Raw genomic sequence first — 12,976 nt, 5'->3', positions numbered from 1 at the left:
TAGGAGTTAGTGATTTTAAGAGTAGATAACCCTAGCATTTTGAGCTTGGTTTGTTACAGTTTATTTAGGCTCTACCTTCCTTTCCTTGGATTTAGGGAAGGAATGTGTTATATATACACTGTGTAGGAATATAAATGTGGAACAATCACAATGAAGCACTCGTAATGAGAAGATTAAAAGTTATTTGTTATCCTCTCAGCTCCAGCTGCCCTTCTAGTAAGCAGCTTTCCCCCTGTGAATCAGCAGAGCCAGCTGCAGGAGCAGACAGCCTTTCCTACAACAGGACGAGGCGTCAGCTCCGGGAGCCAAACCGCGAGTGTTCTACAGAAAGAGTGCTTTGTGAGGGCTGTGTGAGGCAGTGCAAACAGACGCAGCCACGGCCCAGAAACAGAGACCTCTCCCTCCCGCGACACATGGACCAGAACGATATCAGACCACAGTTGTGGGTTTTTAATAAAAGCGCTTTAAGACATCATGAGCGGCACAAGATGCAGCAGACCTCACCACTTAACAAAACCAAATCAGGGCAGGAGCACACTGCTGGGGGTTTCAGAGAACCAAATATCCTCCCCTCCACCCACCCCTTCAACAGTCAATCACATCAGAAATGAACAGGCTGCTGAGTTACCCATGCCCCTCTAGAATTATGAGGAAGGCTGAATGTAGAGGGATGGAGGCAGCTGGACTAGACCCAGGAAATCAACTGCCAGACTAACATCTTTGATTAAGTAGGTAGGCTGCTCCTAGGGTAAGCGAACCAAGAAGCGTCATGCTAACCTCAGTGGACACAGCATGCTGTGGAATGCCCCAGGACCCACAGGATATTCGTCTCCTCCTCCAACTTTCATGAACTACTGCACAGAACCAGTGGACTGTCTCTGGTACAAGTCACCGCTTAACCCTCACTATTATTGGTTAAGCCTGTTCCCATATCCAGACTGCAGGCTACTAGCAGGGCACATTTGAAGGACCAGGAGCCTTGTTTTAGAACTCCCGACCCAGACCCCCTCACATTACAAGGCAATAAGGGTGTGTATGGGATCTGCTAGACAAATGCATTAGCTAAACAGCTGGTTCAAAGAGAGAGAGGATGATGCCTGTACTAGAGAGTCTCCATGTCTGTTTAAGAGCATGGGTGTGTGGTGAGAGGGGGAAGGGGAACGGCTTGTTCTCAGAATCCCAGCACACAGGCGAGAGCTTTGGAAGATTTTTATCCCTGCACATTGTTCTTTGGGTAGCGCCGGCGGCTCAGTATCTGTAGTGGTCTGGCTTGAAGGGCCCTTCTTTCGGCAATCCCAGGTACTTGGCCTGCTTGTCACTCAGTTTTGTCAGCTTCACGCACAGTTTATCCAGATGAGCGGCCGCCACGGCTTCATCCAGCTGAAAGACAACAAGAAAACGTTAAGCTCGGAGGTTCAGTCCAGTGCTGAAGGCTGGTGGAGTCCATGAAGTGGTGCCCACTGGTGGCCATCACACCAGGGAGGCCCAACCGCCAACCCCAAGGGTTAAATGTAACAGGATCTACAGAGGAGTGAGAATGAGATGGTCCTGCTCTTCCCAGGTCCCCCCCTTTGTCCTGAGTACAGTGATCTCTTTACACCTGAGCAGTCAGTAATGAAATCATTCAGCTGCAGCTTCCCCACATCACCTGGCTCAGTCAATCTAAAGTCCAATCACAAGGCAAGAGATTAACTTGTGGCAGCCTTTCCTGGACTGTACATTTTTGTACCCAATGTAATCTCCATGCATTAGCTCAAGAGCAGGGAGCAAGCTAGTCAGCTAAAAGCAAAAACAAAAAAAGTATCCAGCCTCGTTGTGGTGGACAGAAGAAAAGTTAGGCTGGTAAAGTCAACCATGCTGCCAGCCTCTCTTCCCCAGGCCCTAACAGTATCTCAACAGGGTACTATATTGTCCAACAGGGAGATTTTAGATAAGCCATAAGACTTACAGAAGAGTTCCCCAAAGAAAAGACTATTACCTACCTTTCGTAACAGTTGTTCTTAGAGATGCGTTGCTCATGTCCAATCCAATAGGTGCGTGCGTGCCGCATGCATGATCGTGGGAAGGTTTTACCCTAGCAGTACCCGTCGGATCAGCTGTGGAGCCCCCTGGAGTGGCGCCTTTATGGTGGTGTATATAGGTCCCTTCTGACCTGCAGCCTGCTCAGTTCCTTCTTACCCGAATACTCCAACAGAGGGGAGGTGGGTGGGATTTGGACTAGATATGCGCAATACATCTCGAAGAACAGCAGTTACGAAAGGTAGGTAACCGTCTTTTCTTCGAGTGATTGCTCATGTCCATTCCAATAGGTGACTCCCAAGCAATTTCAACGGAGAAGGGGTTGGAGTTCACCGAGTTGCTGATTGCAATACTGCCCTGCCAAAGGCTGCATTGTCCCTCGCCTGTTGGGTGATGGCGTAGTGCAACGTAAAGGTGTGGATGGAAGACCACGTTGCTGCCTTGCATATGTCTTGGATAGGGACCTGTGCAAGGAATGCGGCAGATGACGTCTGGTCTCTTGTGGAGTGCGCTGTTAACGGCGGGGCTGGAATTTTAGCTCGGTTGTAGCAGGTTCTGATGCCGGACGTGATCCATGACGAAATACACTGGGTCAAGATGGGAAGCCCTTTAATCCTCTCGGCAATTACAAAAAAGAGCTGTGGTGACATACAAAACAGCTTAGTGCATTCAATATAGAAGGCTAGAGCATGCCTGACGTCAAGGGAATGGAGTGTTTGCTCTTTGTTGCTGGCATGAGGCTTAGGAAAGAATACCGGTAGAAATATGCCCTGATTCACATGAAAATGCGAAACTAGCGTAGGTAGGAATCCTGGGTGTGGGCGTAGCTGCACCGTGTCTTTATAAAAGACCACGTAGGGGGGCTCGGAAGTAAGTGCTCTGAGCTAGGAGACTCTTTTGGCCAAGGTTATGGCCACCAGAAAAGCCATCTTCCAGGAGAGGTAGGATAAGGGGCAGGTCACCAGTGGCTCAAAAGGAGGGGCCCATAAATCTGTAAAGAACCAGGTTAAGATCCCACTGGGGAACAGACTGTCTTACCTGGGGATAAAGCCTATCTAAACCCTTAAGGAACCAGCCCACCATGGGATTGCCAAAGACTGACCTGCCCCCACACCCGGGTTGAAGGCCAAGATTGCCGCCAGGTGCACCTTAATAGAAGATATAGCCAGCCCTGGTTGCTTCAGGTAAAAGAGGTTGTCTAGCACAAGGGAAAAAGAAACTTGCTGCTGGGGGTGGGGGGTGTACCCTTCTGTGGGGACCAAAAGGAGAAGCACTTCCACTTCGCCGGGTACGTTGTGCAAGTGGAGGGTTTCCTGCTTCCCAAGAGAACTTTCCTAACAGAGTCCGAACACTGCAGTTCAAGCAGGTTTAGCCATGGAGTTTCCATGCCATGAGGTGGAGACACTCCAGGTTGGGGTGCTGTAGTCTGCCGTGATCCTACGTGATGAGGTCCGGGAGCGTGGGGAGGGCCACGTGGGATGCACCACGCTGGAGTTCTGCCTACTATTCTTGGCAGGGAAGCAGCCCTGCTCTGCCTTCTTCTTTTTGTGCCGCACTGGGGATTGTGAACAGTACTGCACCGATGAGCCGGCCTTCCGCGCAGGGGAGCCGTGTCGATGCTCCTTATGCAAGTCCTTCCTTGGTGCCAAAGCGTCCCGCACCGAGGCCGGTGCGTTATGCACTGAGGCTGCTGGTGCAGACTCTTGAGCCGGTTGGGGTCGAAGCACAGACTCCATTAAAAGGAGCTTGAGGCGATAGTTCTGGGCTTGAATCCTCAGCAAGTGATGCACTTGTCTTGCAAATGGCCTCTCCTAAGCACTCCAGACAAGCAACATGCGGCTCCCATTTGGGCATAGGCTTACCGCACCTCTCGCATGGCTTAAATCCCTGGGGCTGCGGCATGCCCCAGTGACGGGGAAAAATATCGCAGGGGGAACCCCCCCAACTTAAACGTACTAACTAAGAAAACTGTCTAACGATCTAGTGAAAAGTAATAACTATATACACAGAAAAATGCTAGAAAACACTTGCAAAGCAAGAGACCAGTTGCTCCGATGACCGTCACTGGCAGGAAGAAGGAAACGAGCAGGCAGCGGGTCAGCAAGGACCTATACACACCGCCATAAAGGTGCCAGTCCCGGGGGCTCCACAGCCGACCCAACAGGTACCGCTAGAGTAAAACCGTCCGACGACTGCGCACGCGGTGCATGCGCACACCTATTGGAGTGGACATGAGCAATCACTTGAAGACGAACGGAGACTTAACAGGCGTTCCAGTTTGGGTACGTGTAGACTAGGAATATACATGAAGGTGAGCTAACTTGATGTAGACCCTGGAAGGTATAAAACTGTGCCGTCACTAGGGAAAAGAGAGCTAAGCTACAGCAAGGAAGCTAAGCTCAATATGCGTTCCTAGTGAAGTAAGCCCTTGGTGCGTTTTATTCCAGAGGTGGTTCCAATGCAGGGTGTCAAACACACCCAAGTGGTTCAGTATTAATCCCCAAATCTCCAGCACAAAAAGGGCTACAGTAATGAGCCATCCTTTTAGAACAATGCTATTTTCATAAAGCATTTGAAAAAAAAAAAGAAAATGAAGAAGCCCACTCCACAAAAAAAAGTCTTTTGCAATCTATTTGTGCAACGCCCATATTCGGGCTATATATTTGTGCTTTGGGGTTCCTTCGACTGGTTAGGCCATATATCGTCTCCTGTAATGAATGCTACTAACAATATCTGTTCAAGGAAGATTTAAAATACCTGCATTCCTGTTAGAAAAATGGAGGAGAAAAATATATAGGAAGTGGAAGAGGGCTTGAAAAGTAGAGATGAGCAAATCACCAAAGCATGTAAGGGAGCCAAGGGCGCGAAGTGACAATGCTGTGTAAGAGGGTCGCAGGAAAGAAAGATCTAAAAACCTGCAAAAGGGAAGTTAGTGAAGAAGACAGGAATGCTAAAAGATTTAGAAAGTGAGGAGGTAATGGCACCAGTGCTCCAGATGGCTTCAGAATTTGCACTGAAGAAAAAACCTTCTGTAGAGATGCTTGTGGCTGTAATCCAGGAGATGAGGAACAAATGGCAATACCAAAGATGAAAGAAAAAAAAATCTATAGCAAGTTACAGTCTGGATAAAATGCACCTGAATATCAGAGGAACACACAGACTGAAAATAAATCATGGGCGACGAGAGCTATTTGATCAATGTAAAAAGAAGCCCTGTTTTGAAGGAAGAACAAGGAATCATCGTGCTAATCAGCCAGATGTATAACCTGTGCAAAGCACCAAGCCATAAAGTAAGGGGTTTATCAGAACATTTGGAAGAAATGCATCTGAGCACCAACTGTTAGTTTTGAAAAACAGATTTGCTTGGCATGTTCCTGGAAGCAATTACCCTATTTTAGTATAAAAAGGAACAAAGTGATACAGACTAACACACTTCCTGAACTCAGCCACAGTGAAACTGGATGTGACATCAACATTGTTTCATGCACTGCCATGTGCAAACTGCAATAACAACCACTGGGAGCCCCAGCTGATGAGGAAAGTGTCCATTGTAAGATAACCACGTTTCCATTTCCATGAGACGGTTAATATCACATAAAGGAATTCTGAATTCAGGAATAATAGAGGAAAACTATGTGGCGACTATCGAAGTTGTGAACAAACAAGGAACAGAGTGATCAATAAAAGCAGGGATAGGCAATGGAGAAAAAGATCAAACGGTACATTTTATGGATCTACATTCAGATCTAGATTTTCCCCAGAGAAAGGAGTCCGTATACACACCCACCCCTTCCACCCACAGAACCAAGATGAAGCACGATATTTGAGTGAGGAGCACAGTAGGCTATAGGTAATCAAATAAAAATCAATACCAATTAAAGGAGAAGTAAGCAGCCCAGACACAAAACAGAGACCTCTGCTTGATAAGCAGCAGATTTAGAAGAAACTAGTTTGCAGCATGAATCTATTACAAAAAGCAAACGCTGCTATCAGTGTTCACATGCATAGCTGGAGAGGTAGCGATGCCGTTGTGCATAGCTCTGGTGCGATTACTCATGGAACTGTGTTCTGGTCCCTGCAGTTAGGAAGAATACAGCAAAGCTGGAGCAAACCCAAATAATGATAAGAACTGGCAGATAAAGCATCCGGAGAGACTGAAGTAGATAACTTCGTAGCTAGGGCAGCATTAAACCATAAGCACAGGCCCACGCCTCGGGCCCCAGCTCCTGGAAGAGTCCTGCAATGAGGCCTGACTCATTCCTGACTTTCACTATAAAAAGGAAGTTTCTATCTTACAGGCTGCGGAGAACAGCATGAAAACATGACCTGCCTGCCTGGGCCTGCAAAGAGCCTGAAACAATAGCTCTGAAAGGGGTGAAACGTCCTGTGCCTCTCAGTGGGGTGTTAGCTCCATGACCCACTGTTCTAAGGACCTCACCCACCCTATCACAGCAAAGGGCTGTGTGTATGGCAGAAGGTAAAACAGTGCAGAGGACCCAGCCTGCCCTACACACCAAATACACCCCCCTAGAGACTCTCTCTTTCCCTCTTGCTGCCACCACCCCAGCTTGTCCACAGAGGGAAAGGGAAATCCTTCTGCCACCCTTGCTATTCACCAGGGGAGGGTGCCCCTTCTGCTACTCCTGGGGGGCATCAAAAGGCCCCATGTCACCACCCCTGCCTCTCTGGGAGGGAAAGGAGTCCTGGACAGAAGGGGTCCTTTCTGCTGCGGCTATTCCAGGTAGGCGCAAAGCCAGGGCATGGGGGTGGGGCCACAGAGTGGAGTCCTAGGGGACCCCCTGTTGTGGCATGCCTGGGGCCCTGAATTGCCTGGATCCTGCCATGCATATAATGTAGAAGAGTAAGGCAGCAGTTTGTAAGTCCCTACGTTCCCATCTGAAGATGAGAGAACCAGAAGCAAATCACTTGGATTATACTTAGCTCTTCTTTCAGAGACCAGTATCCTCTCCCCATTTTACAAATGGGGAAATGGGGAAGTGAAGTGACTTGCCCTCGGCTGTCACCCCACAGGTCAGTTGCAGAGCCAGGAATAGGACCCCAGTCTCTGGCGCCCTACCCACCAGACCATGCTGCCCTCCTCCTCTAATCAAGAGTTCAGCTAGGGTATTCAGGAAGCATTTTTCCACAGTAAGAGCACCTGGGCAGTGGAAGGAGACAGTCACTGCAGAGACACAGGAACAGGTTCGATAAGCAGTGAACAGGCTTGGAAGTGACAGCAGGCGAGGGGGCCGTTGCATCAGCTGAGTGGCTTTCCCTGGCCCATTTGAAAACAATTTTCAGTTTATTTATTAGAAGCATTTGCTGAAACAGAAAAACTGGCCAAATCTATGCAGAAGAACGCTTCAGTTTACATTTTCAAAAATGCTAAAAAAGAATAAAAAATGTAACCCCCCCCCACTTTCTCTCCAGTGGTGAATAAACAACACGCCCTGTGCACCAAGGGGGTCAGGAGTCACAGGTTTCCCAGGGTAAAAGACGAATCACTGCCACAAAACCCAGAGAGAAGGTGATCCACTTGCAGAGGAGGCGGAACAGAGCCAAGTTTGCTTCCCATGTCCCCAGTGCTATAAACAAAACTCAACAGAAAAGGCCGCTTTCCTCAGGGCTCGGGAAGATGCCCAGAGGAGGCAGCATTCGTGCTGGGGAGGGAGAACTGCTCAGTGCCGCAGACTCCAGCTTCCTGGCCAAGAAGTTCGGCTGGCGGCCCTGTCGGGGAGAGACAGCCCTGTTCAATTTGCACCCCAGCCAGAAAGATGCGAATTGCTGACCGGAAGAGCCACCCCTGACAGGAGCTGCCTTTAGGCTAGTTCACAGCTGCTCCGGTTGCTGGTGCAACAGGCTATAAAAACAGAAAAGCAATTTATCCACTGAGTTCTCACTTTAAACACAAACCGCCTTTGGCTGAGTGAAGGCTGCTGTCAGAGCCATTCCAGTCGCTCCTCTGGCTGGACCCTCTCTCAATGGTCTTGTCACAGCACCAACAGACATGCCAAAACTTCAGGTGACAACAGGGGAACGAAGAGTGTTCACACGGGCAGAGTGAGAACACACGGGGTTTCCTTTACTATATACAGTATCCCAACTGGCTGCTTGACCTAGGCACTCTCCCTCCTCTCCTGGCACCTGGGAGAAAGGAGGTGGTTACTCACCGTGTGCAGTAACGGAGGTTCTTTGAGATGGTTGTCCCTGTGGGTGCTCCACTGTAGGTGTGTTGCACCCCTGCACTTCTAGTCAGAGATCTGCATTAGCAGTGCCCCGGTTGGTTGCTCCAGGCAGCTACCCAGCACATGCAGCCTCCCCCCCCAGTTTCTCTTCAATCCTCTGGGGTAGAGAAGGAACTCTGAAGCAGAGGGGAGGTAGTGGAGCACCCACAGGGACAACCATCTCAAAGAACCTCAGTTACTGCACAAGGTGAGTAACCTTCTCTTCTTCTTCGAGGAGTATCCCTGTGGGTGCTCCACTTTAGATGACTGTGGAGCAGTGCTCTTTGGAGGGGAGGGGCTTCTGAGTTACTGAATGCATGGTGGATAGCACCGAACATCCAAAGTGAGCATCAGCAGCTGAATGTTGCTCTACGGCGTAATGTTTGGTGAATGTGTGGGCTGATGCCCAGGTAGCTGCTTTACAAATGTCAATGATAGGTACGTCTTTGAGAAAAGCTATTGATGCGGATATAGCTCTCGTAGAGTCCATGCAAAGTCCGGAAGGAGGTTCTAGATCGTGTTTTTAATAGAATAATCGGATACAGTCAGAGATCCATTTCGAGAGTCACTGTTTGGAAATGGTTTGGCCTTGGGAATGTTCTGTTGTGGATACAAGTCATTGGGATGATTTTCTGGATGTCTTAGTTCTTTCTATATAGAACGCAAGCGCTCTACGAACATCCAGCGTGTGAAGGGACACTTCCCTGCTGTCAGCATGCGGCTTTGGGAAGAATACAGGTAAGTAGATGGGTTGGTTGAGATGAAAGAAGGAGGCAACCTTGGGTATAAATTTTGGATGTGGACGTAAGATTACCTTGTCCATGAGGAATATGGTATAGGGTGGGTTTACCATTAGGGCACCCAGCTCTCCCACCCTCCTTGCTAACGTGATCACCACTAGGAAGGCGACTTTCATGGATAAGTGTAACAGTGAGCAGGTAGCTAGAGGCTTGAAGGGTTTGCCCACAGGACTACAGAGAACAAGATTGAGGTCCCACATAGGGGTTGGGTCTCTCAGTGTGGGATAAGTATGCTCTATGCCTTTGAGAAGCGTTTAGTTAGAGGAGGGTGGGCGAAGACAGTGAGTCCATCTACCTTAGAGTGGTAAGTGGTATATGCAGATAAGGGCACTCTGAGTGAACTAATGGAAAGGCCGGATTTTTTGAGCATCAGCATGTATTCGTGTATTGTGGGTAGTGGTGCTGATTGTGGGGTAACTTGTATGTCTCTGCACCATATAGAAAAAAGAGTTTCCGCTTATGCATGTATGTTTTTCATGTAGTGAGTCATCAGCTGTTCAGTAAAATAGCCTGTACTTCCCTGGAACAGCATGACTCTAGGTTCGTCATCCATGGATTAGCCACGCCTTGAGATGCAGAATCGGAATGTTGGAGTGGCGGAGGCGTCCTGGGTCAGCAAGTTAGGCACAAGGGGAAGGGTCTGTGGCAGTCTTGCAGCCATCTCATTCAGGTATGGAGACCATGTTTCTTTGGGCCATGTTGGTGCAACTAGAATTACTCTGGATTTGTCCTTTATCTTGAGTATGCAGCTCAATAGTGGAGTTGGGGGGAAAGGCATACATCAGGGGGGCTTCCCATTTCATGAGGAAGGCGTCCCCCAGGGAATTGAGTCCAAGTCCTGCCCAGGAGCAATATTGTAGGCATTTGGCATTGTGATAGGTTGCAGAAAGGTCTACTGAGGGAAAACCCCATTGGAGGAATATAGTTTTCAGGATTCCTGGGTCCAGTTCCCATTCATGCATTTGCGAGAAGTTCCTGCTTAGGTCATCTGCTGAGACATTCTGGCTTCCCAGTAGGTAGGCTGCAATGAGATTTATGTTGTTGGAGATGCACCATTTCCAGAGGTGAACTGCTTCTGCGCAGAGCAGGTAAGATCAGGCCCCGCCTTGGCAATGTATGTAGAACATAAGTTGTCCGTGGGGATCTGGACAGCCTTGTTGCGTATCAGTGGCAGAAAGCGGTGGCATGCATTGCGAACCACCCTGAGTTCCAATAGATTTATGTGTAGGGTGGATTCTGCAAGGGACCACCGGCCCTGGATGCTATTCTCGGACAAGTGTGCTCCCCATCCCATGAGGGAGGCATCCGTGGTGATAGTTACCGATGGGGTATGTTGTGCTGATGTTCCGTTCCAACAAACGTTGGTTTGTTTTGTCCACCATGTGAGTGAGTCTTTTACCCCGCTGGGCATTGTCAGTCGTCTGTGGATGGAATGCTTGTGGGGAGTATAGCCACTACGAAGCCAGGTTTGTCGACACCTCATACAAAGCCTGGCATGCTTCACAATAAACGTGGTGGCTGACATGAGCACTATGAGTTGTAAGCACATTCTGGCGGACGCTTGTGGTATGTTTTTTACCGTTGTAATGAAGTTCATTAGGGTAACAAAGTGTTGTTGAGGGAGTTGTGCCAATGCCGTGATGCAGTCTAGGTGTGCCCCTATAAAGTCCAACTGTTGGGTTGCAATTAGGGTGAATTTCCGAAAGTTGATGTGTAGCCCTAGTTTTCAGAGTAACAGCCATGTTAGTCTGTATTCGCAAAAAGAAAAGGAGTACTTGTGGCACCTTAGAGACTAACCAATTTATTTGAGCATAAGCTTTCGTGAGCTACAGCTCACTTCATCGGATGCATACTGTGGAAAGTGCAGAAGATCTTTTTATACACACAAAGCATGAAAAAATACCTCCCCCCACCCCACTCTCCTGCTGGTGATAGCTTATCTAAAGTGATCACTCTCCTTACAATGTGTATGGATAATCAAGGTGGGCCATTTCCAGCACAAATCCAGGTTCTCAACCCCCGCCCTCCCTGCACAAACCCAGTGTGTGTGTGTGTGGGGGGGGGGGTTGAGAAAACCTGGATTTGTGCTGGAAATGGCCCACCTTGATTATCCATACACATTGTAAGGAGAGTGATCACTTTAGATAAGCTATCACCAGCAGGAGAGTGGGGTGGGGGGAGGTATTTTTTCATGCTTTGTGTGTATAAAAAGATCTTCTACACTTTCCACAGTATGCATCCGATGAAGTGAGCTGTAGCTCACGAAAGCTTATATTCAGGCCCTAGTTTTGTAAACAGGGTTGTAGTGATGTGAAGGGCATCGACTGCAGCCTGGTACGTGGAAGCTTTTAGGAGGCAGTCGTCTAGGTAGGGAAATATTATCACACCCTGTCTGCGAAGGCATGCTGAGATGACGGCAAGGACCTTTGAGAATACCCATGGGGCTGTGGATAATCTGAATGGGAGCACTCAGTACTAGTAGTGGAGGTTCCAGAGTGTGAAACAGAGTATAGCTCACTGTGCACCAGATGAATAGTGATATGGAAATCGGTGTCTTGTATGTTGAGGGCCGAGAGCCAATCTCCTTTCTCCAATGCTGGGATTATGGTTGCTAGGGTTATCATCTTGAAGCGCTGTGTTCTGACGAACTTGTTTAGCTTGCGCAAGTCCAAGACGGGCCTCCATCCGCCTGTTTTCTTCTGGGTGAGAAAGTGTGAATAAAATCTGCTCCCCCTGTGCTTGGCAGGTACAGGTTCTACAGCACCTAGTTGCAGGAGGTGGTTTACTTCCTGCTGTAACAGACGGTTGTGAGATGGGTCCTTGAAGAGGGACGGGGAAGGGGGGTGGGTAGGCGGGATAGAGGTAAAAGGGATAGAATAGCCCTTGCCTATAAATTTCCAGAACCCACTTGTCTGATGTAATCATTGCCCAGAACGGATAGAAGGGTGTTGGGTGGTCCCTAAACAGGCAGGAGGTTATGAGGGACTGTAGCAGTGGTGGGGCTCTCGTGCCCTCGACCAGCACTTCAAAATGCTTGTCTGGAAGTGGATGGTTGAGACGTCGCTGACTGCTCTGGGGCTTGTTGGCATCTTGTCTGATGATGTTTGTGGTGCTGGTTATAATGGCTCTGAGGTTGGGTATACAGAGTAGTGCGGAAGCATTGGGTATAAAATCTGCCCTGTTTCTTTTTGTTCCCAGGGGCATATATTCCGAGGGTTTTCAATGTGGCACGGGAATCCTTGAGAGTGTGTAAGGTTGCATCTCTGCCTTTCGCGAACAGGTTTTGACCTTCAAAAGGTAAGTCCCCCGACTGTCGCCTGAAGTTCCTTGGGGAAGCCTGAAAGGTGGAGCCAGGACACCCTTCGCATGACTACACATGTGGCAATGGAGCGGGCTGCCATGTCAGCGGAGTCCAGGGAAGGAGGGAGCCCTTCTGTTAGGTTAGCTTTATACTGTTCTTTATTTGTTGGAAGATGTTCAATAAAAGTGGTCATTTGTGCAAAAATGTTGTGTGTTCTTGGACGGTAATGCAAAATAGTTTGCTATGTGAAACTGGAGGGTTGCCAAGGAACAGGCCTTCCTGCCAAAGAGGGCTAGGTGCTTCCAATCTTTATCATTAGGGGTGGTCTTAGCCAGCTGTTGCTTTCCCCTTTGATTAACTGCCTCCACCACCAATGAATTAGGGGTGGGGTGAGTGAACAAAACTTGGCTCCCTTAGCTGGGACATAGCCAGTGGTGAGCTGGAGCCAGTTCGCACGAACCAGTTGTTAAATGTTGAAGCTGGTTTAGAACCGGTTGTTAAAGGGGTGGGCAAACTTCGGCCTGCCTGAGCTCTCAGCTGGGGAGGCTCCCCTGAGAATCCCTTTTTAATTTTTACTCACCCAGCGGTGCCCTGGGTCTTCGGTGGCACTGAAAGGCCCACCGCCAAAGTGC

General features: G+C 48.8%; 1 protein-coding gene across 1 annotated transcript in view; it reads right to left on the bottom strand.

Moving 5' to 3' along the window:
- Nucleotides 1–429: 429 nt before the first annotated feature.
- The window catches only part of AHCY (adenosylhomocysteinase), a 54,126-nt gene continuing 41,579 nt past the window's right edge, over nucleotides 430–12,976 (bottom strand). The window contains exon 10 of the mRNA XM_048820110.2: nucleotides 430–1,380. Within this exon, the coding sequence (XP_048676067.1) occupies nucleotides 1,249–1,380 (132 nt within the window). The 3' untranslated portion in view covers nucleotides 430–1,248. The remainder of the gene's footprint in view (nucleotides 1,381–12,976) is intronic.

This window comes from Caretta caretta, chromosome 13, assembly GCF_965140235.1.
Source record: "Caretta caretta isolate rCarCar2 chromosome 13, rCarCar1.hap1, whole genome shotgun sequence".
Taxonomy (NCBI): domain Eukaryota; kingdom Metazoa; phylum Chordata; order Testudines; family Cheloniidae; genus Caretta; species Caretta caretta.
This window is presented reverse-complemented; position numbering and strand designations above follow the sequence as displayed.